The sequence below is a fragment of the Haliotis cracherodii genome, unplaced genomic scaffold, assembly GCF_022045235.1.
Source record: "Haliotis cracherodii isolate W230 unplaced genomic scaffold, xgHalCrac1.p SCAF_3, whole genome shotgun sequence".
In the NCBI taxonomy this organism is placed as follows: Eukaryota; Metazoa; Mollusca; class Gastropoda; order Lepetellida; family Haliotidae; genus Haliotis; species Haliotis cracherodii.
In genome coordinates, this window is record NW_027266286.1 from 5,613,975 (window position 1) to 5,637,315 (window position 23,341).

Sequence of the window (23,341 nt, forward strand, 5' to 3'; positions counted from 1 at the left end):
ATGGGTACCAAGCCTTCCCTTACAGAAGTAAGTACTGTAAATATAATTATCAACCTGGGACCCATTCCACAAAGCAATCGCAACTCCCATACCTTAACACAGATTAATGACAGCTGTAGCACTAAGGTGATCGTAACTCCCATACTATAACACAGATTTATGATAGTTGTAATCGTAACTCCCATACCTTAACACAGATTAATGACAGCTGTAGCACTAAGGTGATCGTAACTCCCATACTATTACACAGATTTATGATAGTTGTAATCGTAACTCCCATACTTTAACACAGATTAATGACAGCTGTAGCACTAAGGTGGTCATAACTCCCATACCTTAACACAGACTTATTTTATGATAGTTGTAATCGTATCTCCCATACCTTAACACAGATTAATGACAGCTGTAGCACTAAGGTGATCGTAACTCCCATACTATAACACAGATTTATGATAGTTGTAATCGTAACTCCCATACCTTAACACAGATTAATGACAGCTGTAGCACTAAGGTGATCGTAACTCCCATACTATTACACAGATTTATGATAGTTGTAATCGTAACTCCCATACTTTAACACAGATTAATGACAGCTGTAGCACTAAGGTGGTCATAACTCCCATACCTTAACACAGACTTATGGCAGCTGTAGCACAAAGGTGATCGAAACTCCCATACTTTAACGCAGACTTATGACAGTTGTAATCGTAACTCCCATACCTTAACACAGACTTATGACAGCTGTAGCACTAAGGTGATCGTAACTCCCATACCTTAACACAGACTTATGACAGTTGTAGCACTAAGGTGATCGTAACTCCCATACCTTAACACAGACTTTTGACAGCTGTAGCACAAAAGTGATCGTAACTCCCATACTTTAACGCAGACTTATGACAGTTGTAGCACTAAGGTGATCGTAACTCCCATACCTTAACACAGACTTATGACAGTTGTAGCATTAAGGTGATCGTAACTCCCATACCTTAACACAGACTTATGGCAGCTGTAGCACAAAGGTGATCGTAACTCCCATACTTTAACGCAGACTTATGACAGTTGTAATCGTAACTCCCATACCTTAACACAGACTTATGACAGCTGTAGCACTAAGGTGATCGTAACTCCCATACCTTAACACAGACTTATGACAGTTGTAGCACTAAGGTGATCGTAACTCCCATACCTTAACACAGACTTATGACAGTTGTAGCACTAAGGTGATCGTAACTCCCATACCTTAACACAGACTTATGACAGTTGTAGCACTAAGGTGATCGTAACTCCCATACCTTAACACAGACTTATGACAGCTGTAGCACAAAAGTGATCGTAACTCCCATACTTTAATGCAGACTTATGACAGTTGTAGCACTAAGGTGATCGTAACTCCCATACCTTAACACAGACTTATGACAGCTGTAGCACAAAAGTGATCATAACTCCCATATGTTAACATGGACACATGACAGTCGTAGTACTATGATCACTTTGTGCAAGAGATCCCTGCTCCTTAAACAGGGTAGCTTTATATTTTTTCACCACTACTGAGATCAACTTACCCAAAAAGGAAATACTGTTATCTCACCTCCATGTCAGAATGATGGGATCAGATTGGTTCACATGATATTCATATAACACTACAGAGCGGGAGAATGAACCTGTATACCCTGCTTCCAGGCAAATAAGCTGCACATTGCTAATGAGTCAATGAAAGTCATGTTACACAGCAAAAGGTAACCTCAGTTTAGTCGAATTGCTGTTTTCTATCAATTTTCAATTTGTTTTAATTCTTTTACAATGGCACATAGAAACATGTTGGTAAGATGAATTCATTGTAGCAGTTATTAGGCTTGTTATTAGGCAGTGGTATTGTCTGCACATTCCAGGGATTTATCAAGGATTAGAAACCTCATACCCCTGGCCTTCTACACTCCTGACAGACCCTCTATCCACTAGACCACAGAGGCAGTCTTGTTTCTTAGGAACAGAATAAGTAATTACATGAAACATGCTTTTCTTTCAGTAAAAGAAACTCAACTGTTTACTTTACCAAACATGTATTCAATATTTACAGTATTTACATTCAAGTTCTTAAGTATCTTGTTGAACCATCTCCAACATGACATATAATCACAAAAGATGGAAGTGAAAATTTCAAAAATACTTTTTCAATTCTGAAAACAAGCATGAAATACTCATATCCCTCACCAACATGACATGTCCGGTTGTGTGCCGGGCAACTAATATTGTATGGTTTTCAAGATCTGCTCCAGAAACGAGCATTTTCAAAAATATAAATCAAAGATGTCACCATGGAAATATGAAAACTATTTTTTTTTTAAAATCCCAAACTATCAAAAGGCACCAGTTTACCACTAGACCTATCTATGTGCCAAGTTTGGTTCTGCTCCAGAAAGGAAATGTGATGGATGGCCAGGACAGACAGACAACACCCTTTCCTATATCGCCCTGCCACTTCGTGATGGGGGATAATTAACATACAAATTTCATTCGTTAATCAGCCCATTATATATGTTTTGGATGCCTTCAAAAGTGGTAATTCTGTGAATGTTAATCACTGGATTGTCTGGTCCAGATTCGATTTTTTACAGACCACCGTCATATAGCTGGAATATTGCTGACTGGCAGTTTTAACATCAGCATCCATCTAAGTACATACAGCATCAAACACATCAAGTCATCACCATTGTATATATGGATAGTATAACTCATATTTCCACAGTGATGAGGTCAAGATGTAATAAGTATGCTCTCAGTGACATGTGTTACAAGTTGTACCATCCCCTGACCAACACTGCCTCTCTAAAGCTGATTGTGTGTTCCATTGATACACAAACATGGAGTATTTTCACTGAGTGCAAGTTTTGGACAGCAGGTCGAAAGAAGGAAAAACTGTGTTCATTAAAGATAGACTATGTACATCAGAGACCATATCATTCATATGCATATCATTGACCTATGCTGTCACTAAAGCTGATTGTGTGTTCCATTCATACAGATCATGGAGTATTTTCACTGAGTGCAAGTTTTGGACATGCAGGTCGAGAGTAGGAAAAACTGTGTTCATCAAAGATAGACTATGTCCTGCTGTACATTTCCTGACATGACACATAATTTTTACACTTCTCATTCCACTCCTTCAATTTTCTGTCAAACTTGTCTCTTTCATCAAATATGCTCTTCTCTGTGTAGTGGTTGATAATTCTATACAGTTCCGCTCTCCCATCAGAGAAAACCTGAGCTAACTCTTGAGAGTGATCTCCCCTGTCAAGCGAACTATTCTCCAATAAGATGGTCCACATTTGGTCCAGACATTCCCAGATAAAACTATTCTGGGGCATCTGTGTTGCAGCACTCTCTTTGTAGGTCAAAGCCTCGACGAAGGTCTCCATAGCCTTTGCTGGGTTGCCTCCCCTTTTGTAGGCCTTGCCAAGGCTGAGCAAACTCTCGACATGGGTGACCGATCCACAGGACACAGCTTGCCTCATGGCCACTGTTTTCTTTAAGGATTCCACTGCATTGTTGTGATCACCCATAGCCAGATAGAGTTTGCCATAGGTCTCCAAAGTCAGACCTTCTTCAAACCTATGGAAGGAAAGCAAAGAAGAAATCACTTAACTCGTGAAATTCTCCTGGCCGTGCATCCCCAAATTCTGGTTACTAATCATTTCAAACCAGCCTGAAACTGGGTGGGCAAAAGTGACTTATCAACTGCAATGAAACTTTCAATGCAATAAGAACAAGTTGGAAATTCAGCGTCGATTCAATATTGTTTGAAATTACCTAGCCACCAGCTTTTGAGAATTCATCGTTAGCACAGTTCACACATCTCACAGTGATAGCCCATTCGCATAGGTCTTCATACTATCGCTACCACCAGTCACAGCTCCCAACAGTGCTAGGCCCCTACAACCATGCACGGTGCTGATCACACAACAGATCAATAATAATATTTACAAATAAACGAATACCATCCCGTTTTATGACATTCTCAGACACACACAAATATACAAGTCAGTACATTTTGTGTTTGAGAGAAGACACTGATGGCAGTTGTAATAGCCACATCCACACTGATGGCAGAGGTAATAGCCACATCCACACTGATGGCAGCTGTATTAGCCACATCTACACTGAAGACAGTTGTAATAGCCACATCCACACTGATGGCAGCTGTAATAGCCACATCCACACTAATGGCAGCTGTAATAGCTACATCCACACTGATGGCAGCAGTAATAGCTACTTCCACACTGATGGCAGCTGTAATAGCCACATCCACACTGATGGCAGCAGTAATAGCCACATCCACACTAATGGCAGCAGTAATAGCCACATCCACACTGATGGCAGCTGTAATAGCTACATCCACACTAATGGCAGCTGTAATAGCCACATCCACACTAATGGCAGCTGTAATAGCTACATCCACACTGATGGCAGCAGTAATAGCTACTTCCACACTGATGGCAGCTGTAATAGCAACATCCACACTGATGGCAGCTGTAATAGCCACATCCACACTGATGGCAGCTGTAATAGCCACATCCACACTGATGGCAGCTGTAATAGCCACATCCACACTGATGGCAGCTGTAATAGCCACATCCACACTGAAGACAGCTGTAATAGCCACATCCACACTAATGGCAGCTGTAATAGCTACATCCACACTGATGGCAGCAGTAATAGCTACTTCCACACTGATGGCAGCTGTAATAGCAACATCCACACTGATGGCAGCTGTAATAGCCACATCCACACTGATGGCAGCTGTAATAGCCACATCCACACTGATGGCAGCTGTAATAGCCACATCCACATTGAAGACAGTTGTAATAGCCACATCCACACTGATGGCAGCTGTAATAGCCACATCAACACTGAAGACAGTTGTAGTAGCCACATCCACACTGATGGCAGCTGTAATAGCCACATCCACACTGATGGCAGCTGTAATAGCCACATCCACACTGATGGCAGTTGTAATAGCCACATCCACTGAAGACAGTTGTAATAGCCACATCCACACTGAAGACAGTTGTAATAGCCACATCCACACTGATGGCAGCTGTAATAGCCACATCCACACTGAAGACAGTTGTAATAGCCACATCCACACTGAAGACAGTTAGTTGTAATAGCCACATCCACACTGATGGCAGCTGTCATACTGGTCATAGCATCCCATGTGCGTCAGTCACTGGATTGTCTGGTCCTGACTCGATTATTTACAGTGCCATCATATAGGTGGAATATTGCTGAGTGCGGCGTTTAATAACAAAGAAACAAAGAAACCAGAGGGCAGCGAAGGTGTCCTGTTCTGGGATGGAGTACGAGCTGGGTTGACTCTTCCATTAAGTGGACATTTACAGCGCTGACTACAAAAACAGATACCTACATAGACAAAGCCAAAAGCTTAAAAGACAAGCATGAGATACTCACCTCCCTAGCAATGAACAAATGTATAATGTGCTGCAATATGACATCTCTGTGGAATGTTGTTACGGTGAGTAGATAACGGGGGCAGTTGTTACACTGTTTTCCATTTTTTAAATGGAATTAGAAAAAATATAAATGATAACAAATCCCCCAAAATAAGCAGCTGAGGACTTGATTGAATATTTCATTGATTGGAAATTTGTTGTAATGAGAATCCCCCCAAAATTTGAAACATTTCCTAAATAGTAAAAGGCACCAGTACATTGTAAGCCTGATATATGCAAGAACTAATGAATGATCTTTCCAGAAACAAAACATGATGGACAGATGGACGGACAGCATCGATTCCCATATCCCCCTCCCACAAGGCGGTGGATAAAAATGTTCCTGCAGCCTGTCCTATGGACCCGAACAATGAGAAGAAACATTGAAATGTTTGTGGCCTTACTTGTATATCCTCGAAGCCTTCTCTAGCAGTTGCGACGCTTCCTGCAATAGCTGTCCAGCAGCCTCGTAGTTCTTGCTCTGGATCTCGACATTGGCCACGTTGTTTAGGGAGATGATGATAGCGCTGGGGGTGGCGTTAGTTGCCCTCTTCACGTCCAGTCCCTTCTTGTAGTAGTGGTTGGACTTCTCAATCTCCCCCTTCTGGAGGTACAGGATGCCCATGTTGTTGTAGACGGAGCCGATGTGGGGGTGGTTCTCACCGTAGAGGTGAATCCTTCGTTTCAAGGACTCAGTGTGGTATTTCTCTCCCTCTTCGTAGTTTCCTGTAAAATACTCTATGTTTGTTGGTTTGTTATACCTCTGACTTAAGGGCGGGGGTATATAGTTATACCAAGGAATTCTGTCTGTCCTTCAGAGGATTTTGACATGTGGATTTTGACATGTTTTGAACTTAGAATTTCTTTTTACTTCAACATTTGTAAGATCTATAACTTGAAAACTACTTCATGGATTCTTTTCCAATTGGGGTTACAGTTTCTATACCAATAGGAGAGTTGCAGTGCAAAGTTTGATTTTGATAAGTGGACTTTCTGAGAAAATACTGATTATCTTTCATGTTTTGAACATGGCATTTATCAATACCCTGACCTACGATGATGCACTAGTGCATCTTCCATTACCATGTTTAATAATAATAATAATAATAATCAGAAGAAGCATAAGAATAATAATAATAATCAGAAGAATAATATTATTTATATTGCGCATATTTCCTTACCACTCAGGGGCATGCTCAAAGCGCTATTATTACCACTAAAAAATCATTCTCAGCTCCCTGGGGAGCATACAACCCAAGGTGCCTGTAAGGAGCTAGAAGGTTAACACCCACATTTCCATCTCACCCGACTGGGTACCCATTCTCTGCTGAGTGAACAGAGGCACATTTTGAGTAAAGCCACTTGCCCGAGGAGACGCCACATGTGCTACATGTGATTCACGGTGGTGCTGGACCGAAGACCTAGAAACTCTCAGGAGCCAAGCTGCTGAAACGCAGTCACCCGTCCAAGGACTCTCCGCAACCAACATTGCTTAACCTGATTTGTGCCCGTGCAATGTGGACATTGTGCATTCTAAGAGAAACCGGCTCAGTATATCTCCAATATCAAAATTGTTATTCAGGTCTATGTTGGAGTCGAGATCAGGGTATTAGTGAGCCATGCCAACTTTTTGTCTTGTTTCTTTGTTATTATACAAAGATCATCAGCATGGTTTTCCTGCATTTGGGGAATGAAATGTGTATAAGTTATCTCAAAAAGGGGGACAGGTAGGGTAAATATATAGAAAGCTAGCTGGAAATCTGCAATAGTGCACAGCACTTGTCCTGACCAATGGCAGTGTTGACAACGCCCAGCACAGACAGGGTAGTGAGGACCACAGGCTCATAGTACATCCCCTGCATGATCTGGTAGTTCTTAGCCTCTTGCAGGTGTCTGCAAATAGAATGAAAGCTGATAATGTTGCTGTACTTGCCACAAACACTACATCCACATCAGTCTCACCCCAAACCCTACACCACCCTCAGTTTCACCCCAAAACCCTACACCACCCTCAGTCTCACCCCAAACCCTACACCACCCTAAGTCTCACCCCAAACTCTACACCTCACCTCAGTCTCACCCAAAACCCTACACCACCCTCAGTCTCACCCCAAACCCTACACCACCCTCAGTCTCACCCCAAACCCTACACCACCCTCAGTCTCACCCCAAATCCTACACCACCCTCAGTCTCACCCCATATCCTACACCACCCTCAGTCTCACCCCAAACTCTACACCACCCTCAGTCTCACCCCAAACTCTACACCACCCTCAGTCTCACCCCAAACTCTACACCACCCTCAGTCTCACCCCAAACTCTACACCTCACCTAAGTCTCACCCCAAACTCTACACCTCACCTCAGTCTCACCCCACATCCTACACCACCCTCAGTCTCACCCCAAATCCTACACCACCCTCAGTCTCACCCCAAACCCTACACCACCTTCAGTCTCACCCCAAAACCTACAGCACCCTCAGTCTCACCCCAAACTCTACACCACCCTCAGTCTCACCCCAAACCCTACACCACCCTCAGTCTCACCCTAAACTCTACACCACCCTCAGTCTCACCCCAAACCCTACACCACCCTCAGTCTCACCCCAAATCCTACACCACCCTCAGTCTCACCCCAAATCCTACACCACCCTCAGTCTTACCCCAAACTCTACACCTCACCTCAGTCTCACCCCAAACCCTACAGCACCCTCAGTCTCACCCCAAATCCTACAGCACCCTCAGTCTCACCCCAAACTCTACACCTCACCTCAGTCTCACCCAAAACCCTACACCACCCTCAGTCTCACCCCAAACTCTACACCTCACCTCAGTCTCACCCCAAATCCTACACCACCCTCAGTCTCACCCCAAACCCTACACCGCCCTCAGTCTCACCCCAAACCCTACACCACCCTCAGTCTCACCCCAAATCCTACAGCACCCTCAGTCTCACCCCAAACTCTACACCTCACCTCAGTCTCACCCCAAACCCTACAGCACCCTCAGTCTCACCCCAAACTCTACACCTCACCTCAGTCTCACCCAAACTCTACACCTTACCTCAATCTCACCACAACCCCTACATCTCACCACCTCACCTCAGTCTCACCCCAAACTCTACACCTCACCTCAGTGTCACCCAAAACCTCAATCTCACGACACACCCTACACCTCACCTCAGTCTCAGCCCCAAACCCTACACTACACTAAGTCTCACCACAAACCCTACGCCTCACCTCAATCTCACAACAACCCCTACATCTAACCACCTCACCTTAGTCTCACCCCAAACTCTACCTCACCAGTCTGACCCCAAACTCTACACATCACCTCAGTCTCACCATAAACTCTCCACCTCACCCCAAACTCTACACCTCACCTCAGTCTCACCCCAAACTCTACACCTCATCTCAGTCTCACCCCAAACTCTATACCTCACCTCAGTCTCACCCCAAACTCTACACCTCATCTCAGTCTCACCCCAAACCCTACACCACCCTCAGTTTCACCCCAAAACCCTACACCACCCTCAGTCTGACCCCAATCTCTACACCTCACCTCAGTCTCACCCCAAACTCTACACCTCACCTCAGGGCAGCTTCCCGCTTCCCTTGCATATGAAGATTCCAGCCCATGTTCTGGTGCAACTGAGATGCCATCATGACAGCAGCGGGGTTGTTGACAGCAAACACCAGCGCTCGACCGTACATCCTCTCTCCTGCAGGAAAATCTGCCTAAAACAGCCGAAAAATATTTTATGTTAAAAGAACAATTTCTGAAGAAGGGAGAATTTTTTAAAAACTGATCTGTATGCCTTTGTATGCTAACAGATGTGCCTGTGATATCCCTGATTTGTGGAAGGAATTGAGTACCTGGAAATTTCATTTTGAACAAACAACGTCAGCTAACAGTACATATAATCTTAAAACATGCAATGTTCCTTGCCACTGCAGCGTACAAAACTGGCACTAGTCCTATAGTTCTTGCCAAACTGCCCAATAGTAAAGGACCAGTAGACATTGGCCATTATTAGGGGTTTTGCTATATGTTATTATTATAAAGACAAGTGGACATAAACTGCTAGTTTCTATCGCTGCACTGCAAAACTCTTTCCACATGAATAATACTGACATGTCATGAACTCAGGGAGACATGGCATCACTCTGGATAAAACGCATGATGTCTGCTGCCTGGTTAGCAGAATGCAGCGAGAAATCAAGTAAATAAAAGTTGTTCTGATAAATGGCATGGTGTATTTTCGAAATTGGCATAGAGGAAAAAATTGTACTTATCATGAAAAGTTTTCATATACAGTGGAAAGGCAAGCAGATTTCAAGATGATTTTAATTCATTTTAACAATATTTTTTGAATACCCGTTAATCCCATTGTAACACACACACACAACCTTGATACAGACATTTTTATTTGAACAAAAGAAACCCGCACCAAACACACATATTCCTTTTGTGTGTAGATGCCATTTGGTGCTCAGAAACAAGGTGCACTTATTATTTACATTTCGAATCGGCTGTATAAGTTTGTTTTCTATGTCAGAATGCTTCGCTCAAAACAGACAACTTAGAAGCCTCAAAGCTGATTGGCTGATGAGAAAGTTCACCTGACCTATGAAGTGGTTCTCAGTTCTTCATGAGGAGACGTTTTTTGTATCCTATCAGAGTAAAAGATGAATGGGATCTGCACATGACACTGACCTTGACATTAGTGAGAACCCTGCCATATGCTCCGCTGACAATGGCATCATCTCTGGGTTTGTTATAGACCTCGCACAACTCCAGACACTTTGTGTAGAATTTGTAGCTCTCACCTGGAAGTTGACAGGAATGTATGGAATCAAGGTCAAGGACATCTGGTTGCTGCAGTGTCATGTGACAGAGTACATTTTAAGCAAAGACAATCACCTCGCCAGAAAAGCCATGGCCAACAGGCACATATGGACAAATCAATATTCTTCTGGCACTGTTAGTTTCTATATCAACATAAATTAAGAACCACAACAGAACTAAAATGACTAGATATATTTGGGTGAAGTAGGTAAAGGATGCAGACAGGGTACACTATCTGGCACATAATGTTATACAAAAAGAAAGTGGATACTTCCACGAATTAAACACCAATACAACGAAACAAGTAAGTAGCCAAAAACTGTATGGCACAAGTGATATTTTATAAGATAATAGGGAGAACCGTATATCGCCGTCTATAACGCGACCCCACGTATAAGACGACCCCGCTGTACAAGCCTTTAGAATGGATGCTAATTTATATACACCGTCTATAAAAATTTATATACCCTGTCTATAAAGCGAATCAGAATGAAGCACGTCACCAATGTATACACAATCCCTACATTTGTAACAAAAATGTGTTTGTCTTCCGCAGAAAAAAGTAACAGATCATAACAATTAAACTTGGTCAATACAAATTTAAAAGTTGAGATAAACAAAAACCACTAGACATGATCCATATATCCATATAAAAATCTTTTTAGTTCGTAATAACCGTTCATAATAAGCATATATACAGTATATATACAACAAATCAGTTATATTGGTCAGTTTGTTATAAGCGTGATTGTTATAAACGTAGCTTACCGTACTGTATATAAAAATGCGCCTTGTACCTGTTAGTGGGCGACTGGTAATGACTAGACATAAAATGTAATATATACGATGGAATTGTACGCTTCCTTAACATGTGGAGAATTGAAGTTTACACCTGAAGGTGATAATTAAAAGTTGGGTAACCCAATTCAAGTTTACCAAGTCAAATGTTGAAAAGTGAGGCATGTACAAATCAGCTAAGTTATATAGATTAAACGTAAAGTGAAAATATTAAGATGCTATGTACGACTGTAAATTGCACTTAGGCTACAACCAACCAGGACATTCATTCAGAATATACTTAACGAAAAAGGCAGCGAGTGGCGGGGACCAAAAAAACAACATACATGTACGAATTAGCTTTTAGCTAGACAATGACACAGAAAGGAGGGAATCAAAATTTAAACCATGCTGCTAGGGATCATTGGAGATTAGAAATATATATCTCGTCAGACCGAGAAATGAATATAGAAACAGGCATTGCGGCTAGAAACTTGATTTGGAAAGGCCTAGCAGACTGAAAATCAGTATAAACAAAGCTATACCCCAGGTCTATGGAAAAACCTAGCAGGTTGAAAACTGTAAAACTGCATGGGCCCCCAAAAAACAAAGACTATAGTTCGAACGGTATGTGGCAAAACAACTGCTGTCGGGGATCCTAGGCTTAACAAGAATAAAAGAATTGGTTGTCAGGCAATGTTTTTTGAAAATATAGTCGGGCAGACGGTGTCTCTTTTTTTTCAAGTTCAAACTCGTATATAACCAAATAAATAATTGTGTACAATCAGCCTGAGAAGGACTTCCCTACATAAATGTATTCCTTGATGAGTAAGATACTGGAATACTGTATTTAACTACTGTTGGACTATCTAAGGAATGGAAATAAAAACGAAACATGCGGCAAACTTTATGATGATGCGGGCAGTGCCTGAGAACAAAGACCTTAATTAATCATTTTAAATCTACCAACAGAAAATGTGAAAATTACCTTTCCAACAAATAACTACACACAAGTAGACAATAAACCCTTGCATAATAGTATCAGATTACTGCATATAGTGATACTGACAATTACTGATCAATCTGGGCTAGGCAAATTAGTGGTTGATAGCATGATCACTGATCCATACTGTCGGGTGAAGATGACACACATGGTACCGGGGACCTCTACCGCCCTGGAATTCAGGGTTGATGCTCTAGTATATGGTACTGGGGTCCTCTACCACCCTGGAATACAGGGTTGATCCCCTAGCATGTAGTACAGGGGTCCTCTACCGCCCAGGAGTCCAGGGTTGATGTTCTAGCATGTGGTACTGGGGATCACTACCGCCCTCGAATCAAGGGTTGATGCTCTAGCATGTGGTACTGGGGATCACTACCGCCCTCGAATCAAGGGTTGATGCTCTAGCATGTGGTACTTGGGATCTCTACAGCCCTGGAATCCAGGGTTGATGCTCTAGCATGTAGTACAGGGGTCCTCTACTGCCCTGGAATCCAGGATTGATGCTCTAGCATGTGGTACTGGGGATCTCTACCGCCCTGGAATCCAGGGTTGATGCTATAGCATGTAGTACTGGGGACCTCTACCGCCCTGGAATCCAGGATTGATGCTCTAGCATGTAGTACTGGGGACCTCTACCGCCCTGGAATCCAGGGTTGATGCTATAGCATGTAGTACCGGGAACCTCTACCGCCCTGGAATCCAGAGTTGATGCTATAGCATGTGGTACTGGGGACCTCTACCGCCCTGGAATCCAGGGTTGATGCTCTAGCATGTGGCACTGGGGTCCTCTACAGTCCTGGAGTCCAGGGTTGATGTTCTAGCATGTGGTACTGGGGACCTCTGCCACCCTGGAATCCAGGGTTGATGCTCTAGCATGTGGCACTGGGGTTCTCTACAGCCCTGGAGTCCAGGGTTGATGCTCTAACATGTGGTACTGGGGTCCTCTACCGCCCTGGAATCCAGACTTGATGCTCTAGCATGTGGTACAGGGGTCCTCTATCGCCCTGGAATCCAGGGTTGATGCTCTAGCATGTGGTACTGGGGACCTCTACCGCACTCGAATCCAGGGTTGATGCTCTAGCATGTGGTAATGGGGACCTCTACCGCCCTCGAATCCAGGGTTGATGCTCTAGCATGTGGCACTGGGGACCTCTGCCACCCTGGAATCCAGGGTTGATGCTCTAGCATGTTGCACTGGGGTCCTCTATCACCCTGGAGTCCAGGGTTGATGCTCTAGCATGTGGTACTGGGGACCTCTACTGCCCTGGAATCCAGGGTTGATGCTCTAGCATGTGGCACTGGGGTCCTCTACAGCCCTGGAGTCCAGGGTTGATGCTCTAGCATGTGGTACTGGGGACCTCTTCCGCCTTGGAATCCAGGGTTGATGCTCTAGCATGTGGTACTGGGGACCTCTACGGCCCTGGAATCCAGGGTTGATGCTCTAGCATGTGGTACTGGGGACCTCTGTCGCCCTGGAATCCAGGGTTGATGCACTCATTCAAGCATACAAGTCTGTTGGCTAAATTAAACTCACCTCCAAAGAAGTTTTCAATAACGTTTGACGAGGATGCCACCATCTCGATATAGATGGGGTAAGTCTCTTGGCTTGAATGCTTGACATCCACCATGAGTTTCTGAAGGTTGGGATGTTCTATAGCCAAATCTGCCACAGCTTCAGTGTAGTCCTTGGTCCCCAGCTTCAGCGATAGCTGATTCAGCACCTCGCTGAAGGTCTGGCAGTAGCGCTTCCGCACATCTGGAAGACAGTCTTGATTACAAATCATCTTCTGCTTCTATGTCAGTGGCATCAAATTCTTCTAAAGCTCAAAATTCTAACCCGGGTCTTCACTGGTCCAACCTGTGAGATTCTCTATGCTGAATCACTCCTCCTCCGATCACCTCACCTTTGAGATTCTCTATACTGAATCACTCCTCCGACCACCTCACCTGTGAGATTCTCTATGCTGAATCACTCCTCTGACCACCTCACCTGTGAGATTCTCTATGCTGAATCACTCCTCCGACCACCTCACCTGTGAGATTTTCTATGCTGAATCACTCCTCCTCCGACCACCTCACCTGTGAGATTCTCTATGCTGAATTACTCCTCCGACCACCTCACCTGTGAGATTCTCTATGTTGAATCACTCCTCCGACCGCCTCACCTATGAGATTCTCTATGCTGAATCACTCCTCCGACGACCACCTCACTTGTGAGATTCTCTATGCTGAATCACTCCTCCGACCACCTCACCTATGAGATTCTTTATGCTGAATCACTCCTCCGACCACCTCACCTGTGAGATTCTCTATGCTGAATCACTCCTCCGACCACCTCACCTGTGAGATTCTCTATGCTGAAGTACTCCTCCGACCACCTCACCTGTGAGATTCTCTATGCTGAATCACTCCTCCTCCAATCACCTCACCTGTTAGATTCTCTATGCTGAATCACTCCTTCTCCAATCACCTCACCTGTTAGATTCTCTATGCTGAATCACTCCTCCGACCACCTCACCTGTTAGATTCTCTATGCTGAATCACTCCTCCTCCGACCATCTCACCTGTGAGATTCTCTATGCTGAATCACTCCTCTGATCACATCACCTGTGAGATTCGCTATGCTGAATCACTCCTCCGACCACCTCACCTGTTAGATTCTCTATGCTGAATCACTCCTCCGACGACCATCTCACCTGTGAGATTCTCTATGCTGAATCACTCCTCTGACCACCTCACCTGTGAGATTCTCTATGCTGAATCAACCCTCCGACCACCTCACCTGTGAGATTCTCTATGCTGAATCTCTCCTCCGACCACCTCACCTATGAGATTCTCTATGCTGAATCACTCCACCGACGACCACCTCACCTGTTAGATTCTCTATGCTGAACCACTCCTCCGACCACCTCACCAGTGAGATTCTCTATGCTGAATCACTGCTCCGACCACCTCACCTGTGAGATTCTCTATGCTGAATTTCTCCTCCGACCACCTCACCTGTGAGATTCTCTATGCTGAATCACTGCTCTGACCCCCTCACCTGTGAGATTCTCTATGCTGAATCACTGCTCTGACCCCCTCACCTGTGAGATTCTCTATGCTGAATCCCTCCTCTGACCACCTCACCTGTGAGATTCTCTATGCTGAATCACTGCTCTGACCACCTCACCTGTGAGATTCTCTATGCTGAATCACTGCTCTGACCACCTCACCTGTTAGATTCTCTATGCTGAATCACTCCTCCTACCACCTCACCTGTGACATTCTCTATGCTGAATCACTGCTCTGACCCCCTCACCTGTGAGATTCTCTATGCTGAAGTACACCTCCAGACAGTCCTTGAGGATACCGTGGATGTTGTACCTGCGTCGTGGTGCATCAAACTGTACCATGTGCCGGCGCATTAGTGGGGACAGTGTCATGTCTTTGGTGGACTGAGGGGATGCCCCATCTAAACATAACATGCCAACATATCATGTTATTAACTCTCCTTCAGTTGCTGGTTTTATGAATCACCACCTTTCTTAAGGACGAGCATATATGGATGTCAACTTCTTTATTATGGGGAACAGAACGTTTCGGAGTACATGCTTACTCCTTCATCAGGTGAATGAATGCCATGAGGCAGAGAGCATATTTATGTACATGTAAGGACAACAAAATTAATAAGATAACAAAAGGTGGAAAATAACAAAGGGTACAAGCTAACAAAGGAAGCCAACAGATGATTGGCGCTGTTAGGTGATTAGCAATTGACAATGGAAGCCAACACTTAAGTTATCATCGCTAAGTAATAGGTAATGGACACTCGGCAAGCAGGAGTGGGGTGGGTGAGGGAGAAAGACACCCAGACACACACCATCAGACACCCAGGGACACACCATCAGACACCCTGTGATCAACAGACCATCAGACACCCTGGGATCAACAGACCATCAGACACCCAGAGACACACCATCAGAAACCCCGGGATCAACAGACCATCAGACACCCAGAAACACACCATCAGACACCCTGGGATCAACAGACCATCAGACACCCAGAGACACACTATCAGACACCCTGGGATCAACAGACGGTCAGGCACTCAGAGACACACCATCAGACACCCTGGGATCGACAGACTATCAGACACCCAGAGACACACCATCAGACATCTGGGATCAACAGACCATCAGACACCTAGAGACACACCATCAGACACCCCGGGATCAACAGACACCCAGAGACACACTATCAGACACCCCGGAATCAACAGACCATCAGACACCCTGGGATCAACAGACCATCAGACACCCAGAGCCACACCATCAGAAACCCCAGGATCAACAGACCACCAGACACCCAGAAACACACTATCAGACACCCTGGGATCAAGACCATCAGACACCCAGAGACACACCATCAGACACCCCCTGATCAACAGACCATCAGACACCTAGAGACACACCATCAGACACCCTGGGATCGACCAACCATTGACCGACCCTTACTTACCCAGCATACGTTGAGCATGTCCTGTAGTGAAGGACCCTGGGATATATCCCAGCACAGCCAGTCTTTGGCGGAACACCTCAGACAACCTTCTGATGAAGTTTCTGTACACTGGCCCTTTCAACAAACATACAAAGATTTCCACAATGCAATAATTAAAAGTGCTGTATGCCTTGGAAATGAAGAGGGCATGCCTCATTTGCTCTTTTGGAGATTCATTTAAATCATTCTCTCCTCACGCTGAAGACCCCGGTTTGATTCCCAACATGGGTAAAATGTGTGGAGCCCATTTGGGCTGTCCCCCATCAGCTGGAATATTGCTGAAACAGCGTAAAACCATACATACTCATATTCACTATAGGGGCTGATAGTGTCTGAAAGTCTTCAGCCAATGTTTGCATAATTCTTTTTAAATATCACGATTCAATATTATAATCACTAATGTGTTAGCTTTGTAAAGGTAAAGATGACGGTTCGGTACAGATCCTTATACCGTTGTCAAGTTTACAGTATTTCAGAAGTTGTTATCCATAAATTGTGTCTACTTTGTCAAAGAGAAACAGGCTTTAATAATTTGGTTTACATTATTGACAAGTCTCACCGATCTGCTCCTCCTCTGCATAGCTGCAGTCTCTGCTCCAGGCATCGAGACGGACATGTGTGCCATCTGTTAGTGAGTAAGTGAGTGTTGTTATGTTCCAACCATATCACAGGCATCTGCAAAATAGTTATCTGGGCCAGACGAACCCGTGACAAGACCTGTGCCACGGTCCATGCATGTAGGGGCACACTATGAGCCAAACAGCTCTTATGACAAGCATGTGATGCTCATGACCTATAAAACTGTCAAGTATTATTGTAAAATGGTTAAATATTAAGCTATTCAAATAACAGTATCTTGAAAATGCTATTGTCATCCTTGAAAGTTCCGTCACCTGAGTCATCATCACAAGCCTCCAGCCGACTCTGGGTCAAGATGTCCACCATCTGCTCTGGACTCAGGAAACCATTGTCTATCTCCAGCTCAGAGCCTGAAATCAATTGTGTGTCAACATTAACATCTTTTCCCAAAAATTCACAAATTGATAGGAAAAAGATGCATATTCTTTTGTATATTCTCTTTTTCCTTTATGTATTTTACATGTTTAGTTCCCATCATCACTGTTTAAGAATCATAAAAAATGCAGTCATGAGACATAGGTCTTCCTGTTGCTATGCAAATTAAACATGACATACCAACAAACAGACAAATGCAGCCTAACCATTCAGACACAGGGCTAAAGACAGACAGACAGACACACTGCAGCCCAGCCATTCAGACACAGGGCTAAAGACAGACAGACAGACAGACACAGTGCAGCCCAGCCATTCAGACACAGGGCTAAAGACACAGGGCTAAAGACAGACAGACAGACAGACACAGTGCAGCCCAGCCATTCAGACACAGGGCTAAAGACAGACAGACACACTGCAGCCCAGCTATTCAGACACAGGGCTAAAGACAGACAGACGAACAGACACACTGCAGCCCAGCCATTCAGACACAGGGCTAAAGACAGACAGACAGACACACTGCAGCCTAGCTATTCAGACACAGGGCTAAAGACAGACAGACAGACAGACACACTGCAGCCCAGCTATTCAGACACAGGGCTAAAGACAGACAGACACAAGAAGGGCCAACAAACACTGACATACATACAAACACATGAACACACAAAAACAGACGGGCCATGATAACAACAAGAAATACAAAGCAAACAGACGACAGACAGACAGACATGAAAGTAAGCTAAATTATCCATACATTTATCGTCAGGAATTGAAATAACTTGCCATTAACAGAAGTCTAAGATTAACCAACCTGTCATGAGAACCGCCAAGGGAAGACCCATGCATAGCTCCACGATCTTGTCGATCATTCCCTGGTCGTACTGTACACTTGGAGTGACAGAGAGAAGTAGAGCTACTCCATCGCCATGGGACAGAGGAGGCAGGTCCATCCAGCAGTACATGCTGGCGTGGCGTGGGAAAGTCAGTTTGGCAGTTGATGTGAAGACGATCTTCAAACTCATACACCTCTCCATCAGCATTCCACAAGTCAGCACAAAGTTAGCTTTCACTTCGCTTTCTATCACGTCTTCAGCATTGTCGAAGTTTACAACATAAAATACAGATGGTGTACTCTCCATCTTGCTTAGAATATCTCCCACCAACTTTTCGACTTCATCAATCTGGTCGTCATCAAAGAAACCAAAAGCGGTTCTGACTTGGAAAATGAAACGCTGTAAACTTCTAACAGCATTCAAATCTATGAGGATGTGATGAACCGAGTCTGAAAGTGGATGTTCAGATTTCATACGGTGGATGAATTCTTCAACTGTTCTGGATTTGCCAACAGACCTCATGCCAAACACTCCAATGATCCGGTACCTGCTCCACAGGTTCCAGAACTCTTGCAGGAAATCTTCCCTCCCCACAAATGGATGGAGAACTTCCATATCTTCTGTTCCCTCCATACTGATATATGAAATGCTGATCTATGGAATCATATGCTAGTTTCCCATCAATTACTCATACATTTCCACATTGGCACCAAATAAGTTCTTGAACAACCCAAGCTCTTGGTCCACTAGAGTGATGAATATAATGCTGATCTGTAGAATCATATGCTAGTTTCCTATCAACTACTGACACATTTCCCTATCTGGAGTCATTAGTCCATGAATAACTCCAGCCCCGTGGGATAATATACCAGTGTCCTTGTAGAGGTTACCTGCAGGAACATCCAGATCTTTTGTTGAAAGACGTGTACAGAACATCTGTCTTCCTCACTGCAGGAACATCAAGATTTTTTGTAGAAGGACGTGTACAGAATGTCTGTCTTCCTCACTGCAGGAACATCCAGATCTCTTGTTGAAGGACGTGTAGAGAACATCTGTCTTCTTCATTGCAGGAACATCCAGATCTTTTGTTGAAGGAGGGGTACAGAACATCTGTCTTCTTCATTGCACGAACATCCAGATCTCTTGTTGAAGGACGAGTACAGAACATCTGTCTTCTTCATTGCAGGAACATCCAGATCTTTTGTTGAAGGACGGGTACAGAACATCTGTCTTCTTCATTGCAGGAACATCCAGATCTCTTGTTGAAGGACGTGTATAGCACGTCTGTTTTCCTCATTGCAGGAACATCCAGATCTTTTGTTGAGGAACGTGTACAGAACATCTGTCTCCCTCATCGTAGGAACATCCCATCTCACCGTAGCTCCTACCTCACAGATTTCACTTGTTATGGAATCCTGAATTCATCCCCGTCTGACCCTTGGTTTCAGGTCAGCACAATATCAGTGTTGGCTGACCTGCTCCATTTCTCTTCCACTTTGGACATGCCGTGATGTGACTGAAATAGGGATAAAATTTGCTATCAAACATAATGCAATTATCTTCCCACACTATTACCTGGGGGTACTTTGGCCCAGGGATCTCTGTGGAGTATTTCTAGCAGGCTTCTTTAGCCTCGTTGTGGAGTGGACTTAGTCCTGTAAAGATGAATAATGTCCGTCTCAGCACCATGTCTATAGGGTTCACCAGTGTGCCAACATCTGTGTCTCAGACACTATGATGTAGCTGACATACTGTTCAAAGCAGCATGGCCTTGTGGTCAGACTTGTTGCCCATCAATCCATTCTCGGCTGGAAATTTAGGACTTGCTGAAAGTGACTTATTGCATTGATGGTATCTTCCTATCTTGTAATAACCTCTTGTGAGGATTTACTTTTTCCTGGTAAGACTTCATCCAGGTTTGGGTTGAAAATGTAAACACTCGGGAGTTGGAATATCCCTCTCCCTCATGTTTCATTTTCAACCAAAACCTCCGAGGCGTGTTTTCTCCTATACATAAACCCTGCTCCTTCACTCACTATAGGTCAAGATTTAAGATCAAATATTATGGCCAAAGTAATATTAATAACACAATGCTTTTTGGTTGTTTCTTGTTTAATGTCACAATCAGCAATATTCCAGCTATATGACAGCAGTCTGTAAATAATTGACTCTGGACCAGACAATCCAATGATTGACATTTGCATTGATCAGTGCAACTAGGATACGTTGACATACATCAAACCAGCGAGCCCCACCACCCGATCCCGTTTGTCGCCTCTTACTACAAGCTGAAGACCAATTGCAACCAAGATCATCACAGGTCAATAACACAATGCAAAATTGAGATCACTAACAAAATACACTGGGTATGTAAGAGAAGGAGGAAGTAGATTCTTCACAAACCCTCATGCCAGTGAAAAACTTCCTTACAAGGTGAAGTAGTTGAACACTGAGGAAACACTAAACTTCTTCCTTCTGGAATATTGTTACATTTTATTTAGAAAAAGCTAATACATGTATGCAGTTGTTCAAATTCTGAATCACTTAAAGTAAATTGATTTAAAGTGCACCAGGTGTATGTTGACATGAAAACCTAGTTGCACCAGACAAAAACCACACATTTATTACAGCTGAAACAGGCCAGTCTGCTCCCAGCCACATTAATTAATTAATGTAAAATGTTATAAAAACATTTGCACATAATCGTGAAGCTCCTGCATATCAAGCCTAAGAAAGCATGACAAATTACAAGTACCACAGGGATTAGTGATGTAGTATGGTCAATAAACGTTAGAAGTGTTGAGTGTGTTCAAAGATAGATTTTGTGTGAACAAGTAACGGTTAGTCAGAGAAAACTTGAATATTTTTTGCATACACTTGGTGTATGTAGACATACCGTATTCGACGTAATAAGCGCCCCGCTCTAATAAACACCCACAGCGATGTTTGTTAATATACTGGCTAGTGAACAATCCTAATCAGCATCCCTTCCGATTGATAATTGTACACAAGGCTATTTATTCGGGCATAATATGTTTGTTATATGCACCCTTATTATGGGCAATTAAATTCTGGAAAAATATATCTGTCGTTTATAAACATTTCAGCATAAACCACGAAATTTATGCTCTTTGAACTTTGTTGTTTTTCACCAAAATATTATTCTGATAAGAGCCCCCTATTTCTAATTTTGAGAGCGTCCTTGGCGCTTATTATATGGAATATGGTAAATATTACGTTGCATTTTTAAATAATAGGTTGCACATGTGCATGTTTCCTATACAGTAAACTATGGACCCCTGAAGATTCCGGGGTAGAATAGGTCTTCAGCAACCCATGCTTGCCGTAAAAGGTGACTTTGCTTGTCGTAAAAGGCGACTAACGGGATCGGGTGTTCAGCTCACTGACTTGGTTGATGTATGTCATCAATCCCAATTGCGTGGATCGATGCTCATGATATCAGTCACTGGATTGTCTGGTCCAGACTCGATTATTTACAGACCGCCGTCATATAGCTGGAATATTGCTGAGTGCGGCATTAAACAACAAACCAACCAACCAACCAGTAAACTATAGATATAACGAACTCAAAGGGAACTCTAATTCTAGTTCACTATGACCGTAGTTCGTAGTAAGTATGTATACGGTATATATACAGTATATTGCCAGGACCGAAAAAGACAGATTGTTATATCTGTAAGTTTGTTATAAGCGTTTTCTTTATAAACGTAGTTTACTGTAGCTAAATCAAGCCCTGACATCACATTTGCAATAAAAAATCTAAAGGTATTTATCATTCAGTTAATAATCATAATCGAAGAAAATACTGTTATTTGTTTTTAATCAGGAACAAGGATGTGTGCCTTGTTCCAACAATAAACAACTGGAAATGTTTATGTCAATTAAATTCACAAACAAATATTTACTCACATAATACAGCCCGTCATAAGTCCTGAATCAGTGATGATGAAGATTAACATGTTAACAACCTGCATACACATTGCATCATCCTCTCAGAGAGTCTTCAGTTCCAAGAAGTACATCTAAACTGAAATACATATACTTGTATATATCTATGACTATGTGATCCAGGAAGTAGAGTGCCTTGGCAACAACTTGAAACATGTAAACAGCCACAATTTGCAACGCTAACCTTAAAATGATTTGCAAATGTTGTAATGCTATGTAATAATACTCATCTGGTTGTCATACCAACATTTTCTCAACAGCCTTGTCAAACCGTACTTCTTTCAGCAAAATATTAATTGTATGGAGAGTTACTTCCCTTCGAACTGACTGGTGAGGCTGACTGTAAAAAGCTCTCGTAAAATGTTCTTGAAATAACAAGAGGTACCAAAAACTACTACTACTACTACTACTACTACTACTACTACTACTACTACCTCTACTTCTATTCAATTATCATATTTATTAAATACTAAAATGCTACTTACAATTAAATGGCGTCCTCAGTTCAAATTAAATATTTTCATGATTGCTTTTGTGTGAATGAAACTTTAAAATCATATGCCCATCGTTGGGATTCCGGCTTGTCGTAAGAGGAGACTTAACGGCTCTGGAAGTTACGCTCGCTGATGTGATTGGTTGCGTGTACTCGTGTATCCTTTCATCAATATCAATCACTTGATTGTCTGGCTCAGATTTGATTGTACAGGCCGCTGTGACATAGCTAGGATATTGCCAAATGCGGCGTTAAACAACATACTTTGCGAGAAAAACAAGAGCTGATTGAGAAAGACGAAATGGAGGTTTGTTCAGTTTTGAGAGAAGGATGTAGTAATGTGTGGTGCACAATTATGA

At 43.3% G+C, this 23,341-nt stretch overlaps 1 protein-coding gene across 4 annotated transcripts; it reads right to left on the bottom strand.

Annotated features, from left to right (window-relative positions):
- Positions 1-357: 357 nt before the first annotated feature.
- LOC139474612 (uncharacterized) lies at positions 358-22,779 on the bottom strand. Of its 4 annotated transcripts, none has more exons than XM_071257690.1 (13): positions 22,737-22,779; positions 22,451-22,568; positions 18,499-20,036; positions 17,570-17,665; positions 17,236-17,301; positions 16,638-16,751; positions 15,439-15,591; positions 13,672-13,893; positions 10,226-10,338; positions 9,101-9,246; positions 7,300-7,403; positions 5,915-6,236; positions 358-3,609 (listed from the first exon to the last, which is right to left on the bottom strand). In XM_071257690.1, exons 3-13 carry the CDS (start codon positions 19,151-19,153, stop codon positions 3,102-3,104), a joined length of 2,499 nt encoding a protein of 832 aa, XP_071113791.1. In that variant the 5' UTR covers positions 19,154-20,036; positions 22,451-22,568; positions 22,737-22,779; the 3' UTR covers positions 358-3,101. The 4 variants fall into 4 exon arrangements, with proteins under 4 accessions (XP_071113791.1, XP_071113794.1, XP_071113792.1 ...); XM_071257693.1 differs by having other exon boundaries at positions 22,733-22,760; XM_071257691.1 differs by lacking the exon at positions 22,451-22,568 and having other exon boundaries at positions 22,737-22,772.
- Positions 22,780-23,341: the final 562 nt, after the last annotated feature.

Coding starts and splice junctions, on each gene's coding strand:
- LOC139474612 (XM_071257690.1), bottom strand. CDS start 19,153: ATGGAGGGAACAGAAGATATGGAAGTTCTCCATCCATTTGTGGGGAGG. Junction 10,339..13,671: donor TATTGAAAACTTCTTTGGAG/GTGAGTTTAATT, acceptor GTCAACTTCCAG/GTGAGAGCTACAAATTCTAC. Junction 3,610..5,914: donor AAGGCTTCGAGGATATACAA/GTAAGGCCACAA, acceptor TTCCTTCCATAG/GTTTGAAGAAGGTCTGACTT.